General features: G+C 38.0%; 1 protein-coding gene and 1 long non-coding RNA gene across 2 annotated transcripts; one reads left to right on the forward strand and one right to left on the reverse strand.

Annotated features, from left to right (window-relative positions):
* Positions 1-1,224: 1,224 nt before the first annotated feature.
* On the forward strand, positions 1,225-9,930 carry LOC141601011 (coatomer subunit delta-like). Its single transcript, XM_074421271.1, has 5 exons — positions 1,225-1,291; positions 8,228-8,451; positions 8,767-9,006; positions 9,119-9,224; positions 9,773-9,930. Exons 1-5 carry the CDS (start codon positions 1,225-1,227, stop codon positions 9,928-9,930), a joined length of 795 nt encoding a protein of 264 aa, XP_074277372.1.
* Positions 9,931-10,134: 204 nt separating this feature from the next.
* LOC141602671 (uncharacterized) lies at positions 10,135-11,938 on the reverse strand. The gene is made up of 2 exons (XR_012524594.1): positions 11,849-11,938; positions 10,135-10,420 (listed from the first exon to the last, which is right to left on the reverse strand). It is a non-coding gene; the product is annotated as an uncharacterized LOC141602671 (long non-coding RNA).
* Positions 11,939-16,775: the final 4,837 nt, after the last annotated feature.

Raw genomic sequence — 16,775 nt, forward strand, 5'->3', positions numbered from 1 at the left:
TTATACCTAGTGTATCACCGTGGGGAGCACCAGTTCTTTTTGTGAAGAAGAAAGATGGGAGTTTGAGGTTGTACATAGACTACAGAGAGCTGAACCGAGTGACGGTGAAGAACAAGTATCCTTTGCCAAGGATAGATGACCTGTTTGATCAGTTGAGTGGTGCATCAGTCTTTTCCAAGATTGATTTGAGGTCGGGATACCATCAGGTGAAGATTAGAGAGATGGACATACCAAAGACAGCTTTCACGTCGAGGTATATATGGTCATTATGAGTATGTGGTGATGCTGTTTGGGTTATCTAATGCACCGGCTGTGTTTATGGATTTGATGAACAGAATCTTCAGACAGTTTTTGGACAAGTTTGTGGTGGTGTTTATCGATAACATCTTAGTCTACTTCAAGACTAAGGAGGAGCATGAGGAGCATCTGAGGATTATGTTGCAGACCTTGAGGGAGCATGAGTTATATGCTAAGCTGTCCAAGTGTGAGTTCTGGTTAGAGAAAGTTGCTTTTCTGGGGCATGTGATCTCTAAGGATGGGGTAGCTGTGGATCCGGCAAAGATTGAGGCAGTGACAAAGTGGGAAGCACCAAAGAATGTTGCTGAGATCAGGAGTTTCTTGGGTTTAGCTGGATACTACAGACGGTTCGTGAAAGATTTCTCCAAGATAGCTAGACCTATGATAGCGTTGATGAGGAAAGAGAACAGGTTTCGTTGGGATGAGAGTTGTGAGACGGCTTTCCAAACATTAAAGGAGCGTTTGACCACAACTCTTGTCTTAGCATTGCCTGAAGGGATCGAGAACTTTGAGGTTTATACAGATGCCTCAAAGAATGGGTTGGGATGTGTGTTGATGCAGAATGGTAAAGTGATTGCCTATGCTTCTAGGTAGTTGAAGCCTTATGTGGAGAACTACCCTACGCATGATCTGGAGTTGGGTGCAGTGGTGTTTGCTCTCAAGATTTGGAGACATTACCTTTATGGGGCGACCTTTAAGGTATTTTCGGATCACAAGAGTCTCAAGTACATATTCACTCAAAAGGAGTTGAACATGAGACAGAGGAGGTGGATGAAGCTGATTGGCGATTATGACATGGATATTATCTACCATGAAGGGAAAGTCAATGTTGTTGCAGATGCTTTTAGTAGGAAGAGTGTGCATTCTTTGTGTACAGCTCTATCTTTGATGAAGTTGAGAGATGAGGTGGGGAAGTTTGGGATACATATGATGCAGAGAGGGGATGCCGTGAGAGATTTGATAGTACAGCCTGATCTTTATGATGATATTCGAGGTAAACATGCGTTGGATCCTAAGTTGGTTGAATGGAGAGCTGGAGTAGAGAAAGGGACAGTGTCTCGATTCTCTATTCATACAGATGGTAGTTTGAGGTTTGATGGTAGGTGGTGTGTCCCTAATGATGAGGAGCTGAAAAAGACAATCATGACAGAGGCACATTGTACACCATATTCAGTACATCCAGGTGGTGACAAGCTGTACAAGGATTTAAAGAACACGTTTTGGTGGCCTGGGATGAAGAAAGAAACAGCTGAGTTTGTGGCCCGTTGTTTGACATGCCAGAGAGTTAAAGGGGAACAACGACGACCACAAGGTAAGATTCAGTCTTTAGAGGTACCTGAGTGGAAGTGGGAATCCATTTCTATGGATTTTATCGTGGGTTTGCCAAAGAGTCAACAGGGTAACAACATGATATGCGTAATAGTGGACCGACTGACCAAGTCAGCTCACTTTGTGCCAATGAAAGATACATGGACTAAAGCACAATTAGCTATGGCTTATCGGAAGAATGTGCTTAAGTTACATGGAGTCCCTAAGGACATAGTATCTGACAGAGATGTGAGGTTTATCTCAAGGTTTTGGAAAGAGTTGTAGGAATCTTTGGGAACAACTTTGAAGATGAGTACAGCATTTCATCCCGCGACAGACGGTCAGACTGAGAGAACGATCAAGACTCTTGAGTATATGTTACGGGCTTGTGTGATGGACTTTGGTGGTAGCTGGGAACAGAGGTTGGATTTGATAGAGTTTTCTTACAACAACAGCTATCACACTAGTATTGGCATGGCACCGTTTGAGGCTTTATATGGGAGGAGATGTAGGAGTCCGATTTGTTAGGACGACAGTGCTGAGGCAGTAGTTCTAGGACCAGAGATGGTACATGAGATGGTTGAATAGATTAAGATGATCAGGGAACGGATGAGAGCGGCTCAGGATAGGCAAAAGAGTTATGCAGATCTACATCGCCGGGATATAGAGTTTTAGGTTGGGGACAAGGTACTTCTGAAAGTGTCTCCTATGCGTGCGGTTATGAGATTTGGGAAGAAAGGCAAGCTGAGTCAGAAGTTCATCGGACCTTATCATATCTTGAGGTCCCTAAGCAGATTCTTGACCGGAAGGTTAGGAAAACTAGGAGTGGTGAGACAGTTTTGCTTAAGATCCTCTGGTTTAACCACGAGACTGAGGAAGTTACATGGAAGGCAGAGGAGGCCATGAGAGAGTGTTACCCTTTCCTTTTTGATCAGGTATGTATGGTTACGGGGACGTAACCTTGGTTCTTTTAGGGGGGTAGGAGATGATCGCGAAGAGTTTTGGGAGCTTTTTATACCTTTTTATGTTGTGTCGGTATGTTTGTGTGGTTGAGTCGGGTTGAGTTTGGGTTAGTAACATGTTTTATGTTGAGTTTTGTTTTGGTTGTTGAGTCGGGAGTGTTGTAGTGTGTGTCTTTGTTTTGTTGTCGTTTGAACTTCGGGGACGAAGTTCTTTTTAAGGAGGGAAGACTATAATACTACGGTTTTATGAGTCTCTGGGTACTCTATCGAGTAGGCCTTACTCTGTCGAGTAAGGGTGTGTTGCGTTTTAAAAATAGTTTCTGACCTGTTGGGTACTCGATCGAGTAAGGGGGCACTCGATCGAGTACCTCAGCTACTCGATCGAGTAGCCGGTTTACGGGGGGATGATTTGTCGGGTTTTGTTAATAATGCGATTAAGTATATAATTACTTCCGCCACTTTTCTTTAAACACTTTTAAAACCTAATTGCTTTCAAAAGAGAAAACAAACTACGTTCTTCGCATCAATCGCATTGTTGGCAAATTCCGGAGCTTGGAAGGTCGGATTTTACCTTTCTTTATACCTTTGTGATCCTTGCGTCGAGGGTAAGATCTACGTACCGTTTTTATAGTGTTTCGTTAAAGTTAGTTAAACCCTAATATTGGGATTTGGGGGTTTTGTTGTATTTCGTGATTGGTAGTGATTATATGTTTGTATGTTAGGAGGAGGATTCGTAGAAAAAGCCTTTTGATATCAGCTGTTGAGATCGTCTGATTGTGTTGCTTTCCAGGTAGGGTTTCCCTACTCAGTATTAGTCCCATGATGCATTGTTGGTGTTGTGATTGTTGAATATTATCGTACTCGTATTGTGACGGTCGTTGGTTTGATTGCTGTTTAATGGTTGTGATTGTTTGTCTCTGGTTCTCAAGATGCGTTCTCGGCTGAGTGGAGTCACTTACGGGAGTGGCTTCACGCCCTAGTTTCGCCCTCCGTGGAACCCGCCACGGGAGGGGATGTGCACATTAATGGGACAGGGTTATCACTCGGTATGATGAGCGGGGATTTGGTGGGTACGGCTGCGGTCCCCCATCTGGGGGTGGTCCGGTCCCGAGTGGACGATCGGTGTGAGAGATTGATTGGAGTGGGTGTGATTGTGTGTGTGATTTGTTTGAATTTGTTTGTTTCTTGTGTTCTTTGGTTTATATAAATTGTGTGATTAATCGACCCGTTTAATGTTTTAAAAACTGTGGTGATCCATTCGGGGGTGGTGAGCAGTTATTGAGCAGGTATGAATCGAGTTACATGGGATAGCTGGGATGTGCCACCGTCTGATGATAGAAGTCCTCCGCTGTAGCTTTAGTAGTTTAATCAACATTTCATTAGCTGACTAGACAGTTGGTTTGAGAACTTGTATTCGTATTTTGGTATTTGGCTTTGGATGTAACCTTTCACTAAAGTTATACTATTTAAATGTTGTTTCGTTATTGTCTGATGATTATCATTGCCTCGGGTAACCGAGATGGTAGCATCCTTATACCTGAGTGGTCCTGGTAAGGCACTTGGAGTATGGGGTGTTACAGTTTGGGTCCAAACACACACGCACACGCGCGCTAGCCCGACCCGGCCCGGCTTGAGCTCGGGCTCGGATTTGGATTTAGGTAGAGCACCTGCGGTGCGGGCCTTGGCCCACTTTTATCTTTTGGGGCTTGTGTTAATGTTGTCCACATTCATTGAATCTGTTGTTGTAACAGTCAGTCAAATGTGAATGTTGGTGGGCTGCGATTAAGGAGCATAATTATCTCCATTAATCACGTCTTTGACCACGTTTAATGGAGCGGTTTTTTGGCTCCTCTACTGCTCTGTTTTATTTTAAATAGAGCAGCTCCCACTTCAGAAAATACACAACATTTTACACTCTCTTCTCTATCTCTAAATTATGTTCTCTTCTAAATATTCACGGGTATAGTTTCTGTTCGTTCCAAAGTTTTCTTACTTGAGTGGTCGGGTTAGAAAGTTGCAGTATTAACCTTTGGGGACTAACGACAAGTAGACAATTTCCACCTTGGTCGTGCCGATATAGTTTTCAAGTCAGTGGCATCCATACCACGACACTACTTTGTTCTCCTGTTTGGATAAGTTTCTCTTTTGTGTCCATTGTTGCGTCTTTACATTCCAACATCTTCTTCTTCTTCTTCTTCTTCTTCTTCTTCTTCTTATTATTATTATTATTCCTAAACTCTAAATCCTTCCATTACCTAATATAAATACTACTTTCTCCCATCACTTTTTGTTTTATAGTTCACAACTACTACACACAAATATTTCGATAGATAAAGGGAGATTGTGAGACAACTTTACGAGACGACTTTTCCATCTTGCCTTAGATCTAAAGATTGTGAAGGATTTGTGGAGGAGCCTTATTAATTTCTTATTGCTTGAATATTTGGAGATTTGCTAAAAGGTAGGAAACTACTCAATCTTATGCTATTTTATTATTGTTGTAAAACAGATTATATGTTGAGTTGAATTGGTGATAAGATGAATTATGTTGTCTTAAGACGATCTTTAATATTGTCTTGCTGATTTAATTGCTAGATAATCTGTCTTATGCCAAGTTCTTATTTTATGATAATTTGGTTATGTTACCGTGACTGTTACTATTGTTGGCTATTGTTGGAGCTGGGGGATTTTATCTGGCAGGAGATTAGATGTGTATTGTATAGGCCAGGCACGAGGATGTGGAAGGGTCGTGGACTTGAGGAGGGACTGTGTGTCCTTAAGATTGTGTGTCTTGGTGTGGACTGTGTGTCCAGGAGTATCGAGACTGTGTGTCTGAGGCAGGACTGTGTGTCCTGAATTATGACTGTGTGTCTAGAAGTGGTTGTGTGTCATGGTGCGATGTGGACGGAATGGTGATTGTGAAATTTATTTGTATAACAGTATTATTACAGGTTAATTTATTCTTATTCATTGTTTACTTTTCTACTCAGCTTTTGGTTGACGGGTGTTTTGTGTGTCTTGTCAAAATAAAATTGATGCCTGCTTTAATTGATAGCGTCCTGTAGTGAACCATTTAATATTTCCGGTTAAATGGGGAGCAGACTTAAAGAACATGTTGGATTTTTGAGATGAGTTGGATGCCCTTTGGGGAGCTTGGGACGAGATGACCTTCCAGAGTCTAGCTATCACTTAGTGTCTTAAGAACATTATTTATTTATATTTCCGTTGCTTTATAATTCAAGTTGTCTTAAACAGTTCAGTTGAGTACTTGAGTTTGTAATAAAACCTCTTGAGTTATTCATTTAAATAGTATTTATTTTAAATTACCTTTGCATCTGTTTGTCTTTTATACTTACTACCTCTGACAACTGAAATGGTAACACTTCTATTTACTTGGGAGGCCTAGCTAAAGGCTCCTGAATAAATGGGGTGTAAAAATATGTGAAAAAGCAACACCCATGATTTATCCAGTTAATAGATCCTACAATCAATTGTATCCAGTTTTATGCTCTAGAACCCGAGCTATATAATAAAGTTTTCGAGTTTTGTTTTAAAGAAATCGAGTTATACCATAAAATTTATGAACTCACTCAGTTAAACATATAAAAAATTAACTTTAAGAAAGCTCAAAAAAATTACACTTAAGCTCGATAAGATATAACTTGGTTGTATGATGCTATTGTACCACTCGAGGTATAATATTATTTGTGTGATTTATCTAATCTCAAAAAAAAAAAAAAAAAAAAAAAAAATCTGGTCTAATGTCTCATCTTATTGGAAAACTGCGCCCTTGAGGCGGGGTGTAACAACTAGTATGATAAATAGGTACGATAATAAGTGCTGATTTTGGCAGTACGCATTTTACTCATCATAGTACATTATTGACAGTAATACCCTTGTAATTTCCCCTCCCATCTTCCCTCTCTAAACTACTCTAGTACTCTCTAATTTTACCCATTCTCTTCTAATTTCACCCACCATATGGTTATGAACAACACATTGCGGGAGGTGGTTTGTCGGACGAGTAGTGGCCGGCCGATTAGCCATTGCGGGAGGTGGTTTCCCATTGAAATACTCATCATTGTTTATTAATAATAAATCTCTGTTTTTATCTGGGAAGTTCTGATTAGTTTACACACTACAGGAGGTTGTCATAACCATCTGTCTTACACTGTGTTCTACCAACAACAACAACAACAACAACAACAACATCAGAGCCTTAATCCCAAAATGATTTGGGGTCGGCTGACATAAATCATCTTTTCGAACCGTCCATGGGTGCACGCACGCCTCAAAATGCGAATAAAAAGGGAAGATGAAAAACAAAAAGGAAGAACGAAAATGTAATTGAAAGTCAAGGTGAACTTAGGGGTTTTAAAATCGAATTCCGTCTTTCTTTTATAAAAACTTAAAATTTAAATCGAGAGAAAAGATTAAAACGATTTTTAAAAACCGAAATAGAGTGAAGGATCCGGAATGAACCAGATGAAATCTATAAGGAAGTGGTTAGTGAAAAAGTGTAATAAAGGAGAGAAAAATAAATAAATTAATTTCTTTAAATTAAATAAAAAAAAAACACTAAATATGTCAAAAAACATCAAATACTAAAAATCCACATGTATCCTTTCCCTCCATTTTGCCCTCTCCGTCACCATACTCTCCTCAAGCCCCAGAACTCTCATATCGTGCTCTATCACTCTCAACCATGTCTGTCTCGGTCTTCCTCCGCCTCTAGGGACCTTTTTCTGTTCTCCAAGTCTCCGGCCTCCTAACCGGGTGCGTCTATAGGTCTCCTTCTCACGTGGCCAAACCATCTTAGTCGGTTTTCCATCATCTTGTCCTCTATTGGCGCCACTTTTACCTTTTCCCTAATCACCTCATTCCTTAACCGATCTTTCCTTGTATGTCCGCACATCCACCTCAACATGCGCATCTCCGCCACACTCATCTTTTGAATGTGACAATGCTTCACGGCCCAACACTCGGAGCCGTAAAGTAGGGCAGGCCTAATTGCCGTGCGATAAAATTTTCCCTTTAATCTTTGGGGCATATCTTTATCGCATAGAAACCCTGAAGCACTCTTCCATTTCAACCATCCCGCTTTAATTCTGTGAGCCACATCTCCGTCTAACTCCCCATCTTTTTGAATAATAGATCCTAGATATCTGAAGAAATCCGAACCCTCAACAACATTCCCATCGAAAATAATACTCCCTGCCTCTGTCGATCTCAACCCCGCCACCTTAGTGAACTGACACCTCAAATACTCAGTCTTATTCCTGCTCAGCCTGAACCCACGAGTCTCTAAAGTCTGCCTCAAATACTCAGTCTTACACTGTGTTCTACCAACGGGATTTTTTGATTTCCTATACTTTCTACTGTCCTCTACCTCTAAGCAATTGGAGGAAGTATTCTACATTGCCTTATAGCTCTAAACTCACATCATGCCATGGGTTAGCTGAATACTGAAGATGGCTTTTTTGGAGGAAGTCGGATGTAATCTGAATATAGCAAAATTATGTTAATGACTTTAGGACTACTGCCCTTACCTTTGGAGTATACAACAGTGTACATAGCATAGTATCCTTTTCCGATGATTTTCTTAGGGTGAATTATTCTTTGATGATTGCATGATGATTCTCACTTGTACATGCTTACAGCTCTGGTCTCGAGACAGTTTGTGGAAATGTCTCGCATAAGAATTGAGGCTCTTCTCGGCGCATTTCCAAAACTGATTGGAACTGGGAAGCAGCATACGTATGTGGAAACTGAAATTGTGCGATATGTCTACCACCCAATTGAAGCTCTTTACTTGCTTGTTGTTACAAATAAGCAAAGTAACATTTTGGAAGACTTAGACACTTTAAGGATGCTGTCTAAGCTTGTATCCTACACTTTTCCGTGTCTAATAACAATTGCTCACGCTGGAAGGTCAGAATATGAAAGTAGATGTTCGTAATCAAGATCAATCGTCTTCTTTCAGTTTCCTGGCATTGTATTACTATATTCATTAACTGTCTTCATATTCAGTCAGGTGTCGCTGTTTTACTATGAGAAACAAATTGATTAGTTTCAACTTTTAAGCATTCTTCCCTTCTTTTGTGTTGCATTCTGCTATGTCACTGTTATCAAATGCATTGTCTTTCAAGTCTTAAATTTCGGGCTTTCCTGTTATTGTTTAATCCTTAAGACGACAAAGGTACGTGAGTACGCTTACTGTTTAGACGAAGAAGGAATAAGGGCGGGTTTTGAACTGATTTTTGCCTTTGATGAGATGATCTCTCTTGGGCACAAGGAAAATGTCACTGTTGCCCAGGTGAAGCAATATTGCGAGATGGAAAGTCATGAAGAGAAATTGCACAAGCTGGTCTTAGCAAGTAAGATCAACGAAACTAAGGATTTGATGAAACGCAAAGCTAATGAAATTGATAAAAGCAAGGTATCGTTTTTTTTTTCATGTAACCTTCATATTCTTGTTCCGCATCTGCCAATGATTGGGATGTAAATCACTGTCATATGAATGCTTTTTACCCATTTATTCACCTTTGCAGATTGAAAAGAACAAAAGTTACATGTCATCCATGGGCACTGGTAAACTTGATAGTTCATCTTTGAGTTTATCAACTGATTTGGATTCATTCTCGACCAAGTCAAACGGTTTGTATTATTAGCTTCTATATTCAAACTCAATGTAATATTTTGATTCTTCTGACACATATCTGCTTTGTTTAAGTAGACCTATATTAATAAGCTCCATACCTGATTATCGTATCTGAAAGAATCTAAGAACGGGCTTTGCGGTGTTACTTTGTATTGAGTTTTTGCTAGTTCTCTTTCCTGGGGCTAGAAATGTAGTACCATTAACGCAGGACACGGGAAATTTATTGCAATATAGTTTGTGTTTTGTACTATTCCTTATGATTGCTTACATCTGCTTACCAACTTGATATATAGTCCTGCACGGCGGCACCCTTAATTTTTACAGCCTGGTCTCTTTCGTAAAATCCAGGGCATTCAGTTTTACTAAGTAAATATCAGCATTTGCTGTAAGGGTGTAAGCTTGTGTTGCTTTTGCAATTGTATGTATCACTTAGAGATTGGAAATATATGTCTCTTTTGCTTTTCAGGAACTTCTGTTAGTAGTTAGTAATGGTTGAATAATGATCGGCTCTCCATCTCTAAAATACTCTCTCTGTGGTTTGCAGGGTCAAGTCAGACATCTACGGCTGCAAATGTCCCTCCTAATGTTCTTGGGATGAAGCTTGGCAAATCACAGAAGACAAACCAATTCTTGGAGTCCCTGAAAGCGGAAGGTGAAGTAATTGTCGAGGATGCGCCACCTAGTGATCTTGCTTTCCATTAGCCTCTTAACCGAAAAGCTCTAGGAGACAATTATGTACACTAATTTTGGGTTATGCAAGTTAACATTTAGCCAACCTATGACATGAGGATTTTCATGACAGCTCTAGTCTTCCTTTATTACAATAGAGGAGAGGGGATATTCGTATCTGGGACCTATTGTCCACAATTCCTCCGTCTTAACCATTAAACTAAGACATCTTTGGTATTTAAGCTCGGAATTGTAAACACAAGTTTTATTTATTCATAATCCATGATTATCACGTTCTGAAGTTTGAACACTCGATTCTATATAACACAAAATGCACGATCTACCACACTACAATACAAGGGTGGACAACAAGGAGTTCTAAAGCAGTCTTCCAGTACACCGGCGCATTTCAATGCCTTGTTTTCCATCTTTTTCAGTTCCTCCATCATCATCATCTCCTCCCTTATCATCGAGGTTACCATTTCAATTCCCTCTTCTTCCTTGCCTACTGCTGCTGCTGCTACTACAGTGCACACAAATTCGGTCCGTGTCAAAAAAAAAAAAATGCACATTTAATATTCTCCTATTCCCTACCTTATTTTTTGTAAGTCGTTTTAGAATATTCATTATTCAACATGGGTGGGTGGGGCCGTAGGGGGAAGGATTGGACCGGGCCGGGCCTGGTAAAGATGGACCCGAACTGGCCCGCGGTAGGTTATATAGATGGACCAAGGACGGGTCAGGATTTACGCAAGTCAAGGGTGAGCCGGGTATGATATGCTGCACCGAGCACGGCCCGTGATGGAGGCCGGCCGGGGCCGGGCCTAACACGAGCCAATTGGGCAGAGTAAAAAAGGGCCCAACTAGCTGGCCGGGGCGCGGGTGGGCAAAGCATACCTGAGCTTTGACCATCCCTAATTCAAGTACACTTGTTGATTTGAAAGTTTGATCATCTTTAGTAGGTGAATAAGTTCAAATATATTTACGACTACTAAAAAAAAAAAAATAAATGAGAAATGCAAATGTTTTGTACACTGTCTTAGATAAACTCTATGTTACAAAATTATTTTTCAACTCCGCTAGCTAGATCCAAACACGAGGGATAATAAAAAGTACAATCGATTAGACCATGTTTATCAGTTATTCCTGCAGCCATACTTAGACCAAGTTCCTACATTAAAATATTAATATTTACTTCTGAACCTACTTACAAGACTTAGTTCCTAATTTTGTTGTTTTATCTGTTGTTCTTGCAGCCCTACCTTAACCTACTTAAAAAGTAAATGATAAAGAAAATAATAATTAAAAAAAATATATCAAATATGGTCTTCATTTGTAGAACATAAAAAATTATGAATATTGATATGCTTTTTAAATTTTTTCAAGTTTATAAATTATAGTTAAATATGGATTTTTAAATTAAAGTTGATAGCATTCTTTTTTTTTTTTTTTTAAGAAACCCCCCCTCCCCCAATGGCATGCTGCCATCTACCCTTGGTGATCTACACTTGCAGGGCGTTCCAAAGGTTGTTCCAAGCGTTCTATTTTGGAGTGTTTGCCCTTGTTTCTCAAACCAGGTCTAGCTTTTTTATTTCTTTTACCTTTATTATATTTCTTTTCATTTTGTCTTTATTCAAGACCAATTTTGGTAAGACCTACCCATAAACATGGTCTTATAGATACTTTCTCCATTCAACTTCACTCTACCTATTTCACTTTTGTACACTATTCACAATTGTGTATTTAATTTCGATTTTCTGTCAATACGTAAGTGAAAATATATTCATGTGGGATCTTGTTTGATTCGTCTCTACGAGTTCATTAAAAATATCTAACTTTTATAATTTTTGCAAATACGTAGCTAACGATATTTAACGCGTAAAACATGCGTTGGCAAACGTGAAAAAAGAAAGTGGTTGAGTGGAGTTGAATGGAGGAAGTACAATACTACCTGAAGCAATGAGAAGGAGAATAGCAAGGATGACCAATTTTCCCATAGTTGGTGATTGTAGTTGATTTTTGAGTTAGATCTACAGTTTTTGTGTTCTTGAAATATAGCAATTTCAGCATTTATATAGACATATAGATTGGCATATAACATCAGCCATAAGGTATTAAGGTTAATGGTTAGTGAGGTAGAGACTGAGAGTGACTGCAAAAGCAAGATTAACGTGGTGCTCAACTGCCCAATCACCATGTACTAATTGGAATTGGAATATTTTTAAAATTGGTTAGCTTTATTATGGTTTAATGTTTTAGTATTATCAAGTGACATATAAACAAACCAGGAAGTCTCCCTTAATACGACGCAGTCCGTCTTAAGCATAAAACTGGTTAAATAGATACTACTTGTGTACATAAGAATGCCTAAGAAAAAATAATGTATTTGTAGGTGTTAATTGGATTGAATTTGTGCGAATTGGAGGTCTTGAGACGATCTTTTGTGTGCTTTATCAAGTAACTAATGTATAACCAGTGCATAAATGCACGGGTATAATTAACATTTATGTATAACAAATAATAATGAAAACAATATAATGACATATATTAACAATTTTAAAATTGTAAAAATGGCAAAATATACCATTAGGTAAATGTTTTTAGATACTGCTGCCTCTGGTTTAAAAGTGAATGGAGCTAAATCTGAGGTTGTTTTTAATGGAGTCTCTCAGGACTTAAAGCAAGACATTACTTCTATTTCTGGATTTCAGGAAGGTACTCTCCCTTTCAAATACTTGGGGATTCCTGTACTGAAGAAAATGTAGATCTATATACATACTAACATACTCATATATATTAAAATTAATTTGTCATAAAATTAAAGATGGAACTTATGCATGCAAACTAATTAATAAAATGAGAAAGAAACATTATTCTTACAATGGGTATTTCGGTTTTATGGGCACAAAAGAAATCTCCTTTTCTTTTGTTCTTGTGCTTTCCTATAATGGAAGAACCAAGATCCAAGTATAGGATCTCTCCTTAGGATTTATACCCAAAGCTTACCCTTAATCAAATTAATATTACATGAACTAGTATAACATTAATCTAGTAGAAAAATGACCCAAAAATATTATAATACTCTTAATATTTTCGGTTTTATGGAGAAAGAATAAGAGAGCTTTTTATCTCTCTAGAAATCTTATTTTTGGATTAGTTGAAGAATGAATGAATAATAACATTACATTATTGTATAGGAGGTAAATTAAGAGGAAAAACAATTAGTTTTTCTCTCTTAAAAAACCGGACCAAAGGGAGTGGGAGGCGAGCCAATGCATGCACTACTTTGTCTTCACAATGTTTAATAGGGTTGCATGGCTAGGCAATTAGGTAATCATTGTGTTTACTAATAAATTAAACAACACAATATTAGACTAATGCCCCTCCTCATTTCGGCACAATTATAATATGGAGTCCATATTATTTTTGTCAATTTGTCAATATGTAACATGTCATATGTCACATAAATTTGTTATGTATTTTTAACATATTAAAAATCAACGTATTAATAAAAATACGTCATATACAAAAACGACTTAGTAATTCATAATTACTCGTGCCAAAATATTTTATCAATTTATAAATCACAACAGATTGTATTTACAATAATTCATTCAATTTCATTTGTTTCTTTAAACAATAATTTCATCCGAGTAATGATACAATTCGATTACTCAGACCGTATCTCATTTAATCACATTTCAATTTGATACGTAAATTTTACTTCCAAAACCGTCCGTCAAATTTCAAGTAATTTAATTAACTCGTAACATTATACGATTAATTAAATGATCAATTAAGAGTGTTGCCCTATAGGTATGACCTAGGGGGTCAACTGATCACCACCGTCGCACGACAGTAATGTCAAACTCTAGTCAGCCAATCATTACCGATATATGTTGACCGGTTGCGATAACAATATTACTTCTCAATTGTATTCTTTATAATGAGACTTAAACATGTGATCATCATGATCAACAGTCGTGATCGCATTATTGTCGGAGGACACATATTCCAACAATCTCCCACTTGTCCTCGACAAGTGTGCGTCACCAATTCTCTTGTCCTATTACTATCTCCCACTCAATGCAAGGTGTCTTTTGGTTCGTACTTGCAAGTGATCATATCGAGAGTGGTTTCCTCGATCTGGAGAATAACTGATTGACCGGATTTATCCACCATGGATACATTCCGAGCGTGGCCACGCATTTCCAGTTCATTACTCCTCGAGTGGCCTTGAGATATTTTTATAACCCTGACTAGGGGTGGACAAGTCCTATCGCACTCATTCCCTTCGACTAGCCACAGGCCACAGCCATCATAACCCAAAATATGCCCATTTGACCCCATTTACGAAGGTCGTAGTAACACAAATCAAAGTTAATCTGAAACTGTGCCATCTTAGGTGAATAGTCTTTAGTCAAAAGAATCGACTCATTTGAATACTATAGTAGCTCTCGCCACGACCAGGCTATATAAATTTGCCAGAACTCTATAAGCGGTCATTAGGCCCGACATAATGTTCCTAACAGTCTGCCTATGTGATCGACTAGTCATCTCACATGACTCTATGACATTTGAACTTGCCATCAATCGCATCACACTCTAGTCACTTCGAGACGTCACCTCATATAAGTGACTATGGGCAAATACTATGTTAATCCGTGTTCACTTTAACGGGGTTCAATTGTCTTCACAACCCGTTTGGATGTAACAAAGTATAAGGTGAGTTAATAATAACTCAAACGACAAATGTCAACATCACACTCGGGTAGTTAATATCATATTACAACCTTGTGATGTATATCGTAAGTGTAAACACTCATTTGATTGCAATAGAAGTTTAACATGCCATGTGTCCATGTGTTCAAACTTCTTATACTTGCAATTTCCTTTACATTCATGTTCTCTCTCGTAGCATGAATCTTACCAAGTACACATCAAGGTTCCCGACCTTGGCTTCGGTTCTTTATCTTGAAAGAACTTCCTTGTTGATTATCACATAACGAACGAATTTGTGGTGAACGATATAACTTGTACTGATCAAGCACTCCACACACAATGCACTAGGTATATGTTTTGTAGAATCTTGCAACAATTGTCAAGATGATTAGCCTAGCATTTCTAACAAGTCCTAGCATATTGGGAAAGATTAGTTTTGAGCAACTTCTTGTTCAACTAAGTGTCTTTCCACAACTTCTTATTTCTATATCTAGCTTGAAAGGTCTAGGATTCTCATAAATCCTTACATGTGCTCGGATTTCATTTATAAGTGCAATCTCTTGTCATATAACTGAGCATTCTGTCAAACACCGAAATCGCTCATCGGATTCTACTTGAGAATTCATGACGTTTCTATTATGGCTTACCAATCAATCATCATGCTCTTATGCATATGATTCATAATTGGACATGTGCATGATTATTCTAATGGCGGAAACATTAGTAACTAATAATCATGAAATCAACCTTTCTTAGGTTCTATGAACGACCATGACTGCTAATGGTAATTCCATTTTCATTCATATGAATAATCTAGGTGTAGTTGATGTGATGTGTATCTCTCAATACTAATCCAACATCCCTTGATGTAATTTGATTCATCATAGTCCATTTTCATCCAGAATTGAAAACTCAAATCTTCCTTTATGAGGGAAGGTATTAGCTCGTCATTCTTCAATGAGTGATGAGTTATAACCCTTTTCAAGATGATTGCTCCCACTAAATTTCATGTCTTCACATGATGATTTCCTAACTCCCACTCAATTCCACATATTTCGAAATTGACTTCTCAATCGAAACTTTTCAAGAATTGAAATATAAATTGCATTGCCAAGTTATTAGGATAAAACCATATATGTTCCCATCATATCCCTTCAAAATACCTATTTTGAAGTGGTCTCATCTTAACCTTATTGAAAAAGATTTTAATCTCTAACTCACACATATCATAATGATGTGTAGCAATGTCATTATATAAATATAAATAATATTTAGAACACGTCCTTCGAAATACCCTTTCGGAAGGAGGTTTAACCATTTCATTTTCATAATGAGGTTAAGAAATGACATTTGCGTGGTCAATGCTTAACTTAGCTTTTGAAGATATCGGTATATCAATCCTTGCAATTTCTAGTGGTAAATCTCGTATATATTATATATACTAGAATGTTACTTTGGTTCATTTAGGCTCTTAAGTAAATCTCGGTTGAAACTATGGGTCAAAATTTATCACAAAATAGTCTAAACTTAGTCAAAACTCTTATTAAGACTTTACATTAGTCATTTCTTCCAAAACTTTCCTTTGGTGTCCTCACGTAGTTATCTCAAGAATATATTCCTTCGATTACTTCACTTGGTCTCATTAGTCATATAGAACTTGTTTGAGACCATAGATCTCATCCATTGGGTATACTATTTAAATAGACATACCTCTATTCAAATCATTCTTCTCTTGCGTAGATCTCATTTACACACAAGTACACAAGTTTAATCTCGCCTCGCGTGTTGTGTCCTCATTTTCCTCCCACTCTATCTTTAGAATAAATACACTAGAGATTCAAAGATAGCATATGAGACACACATAATGATGTTGAAGTATAAGGAGAACTATCTCATAGATTGACTAATAGTTTTAGATTTCGTGTGTGTACTTGGTGATTGACATTCCTTTAAGAGAGTTCATAGACTTAAATTCACTTTATAAATGATCATACACAAGCCTTAAGCATGTGGACATATAATGAAACCAGTCATTATATTTGTCTATTAGATCACTTTAAGTGAATAATCTTATGTTTCTAAGAGCAAGCATTTAAAGATGAATTTTAGAACATAAAAGGATAAATGATAAAACGGGTGACTTGGGTTGCAAACCA

This window comes from Silene latifolia, chromosome 9 (assembly GCF_048544455.1).
Source record: "Silene latifolia isolate original U9 population chromosome 9, ASM4854445v1, whole genome shotgun sequence".
NCBI lineage: Eukaryota > Viridiplantae > Streptophyta > Magnoliopsida > Caryophyllales > Caryophyllaceae > Silene > Silene latifolia.

Bases quoted from the DNA above. Each gene is read 5' to 3' on its own strand.
- LOC141601011 (XM_074421271.1), top strand. From the start codon at position 1,225: ATGATGCAGAGAGGGGATGCCGTGAGAGATTTGATAGTACAGCCTGAT. The intron at 1,292-8,227 runs GTAAACATGCGT...ACATGCTTACAG, and splicing joins TCTTTATGATGATATTCGAG to CTCTGGTCTCGAGACAGTTT. The intron at 9,007-9,118 runs GTATCGTTTTTT...TCACCTTTGCAG, and splicing joins ATGAAATTGATAAAAGCAAG to ATTGAAAAGAACAAAAGTTA.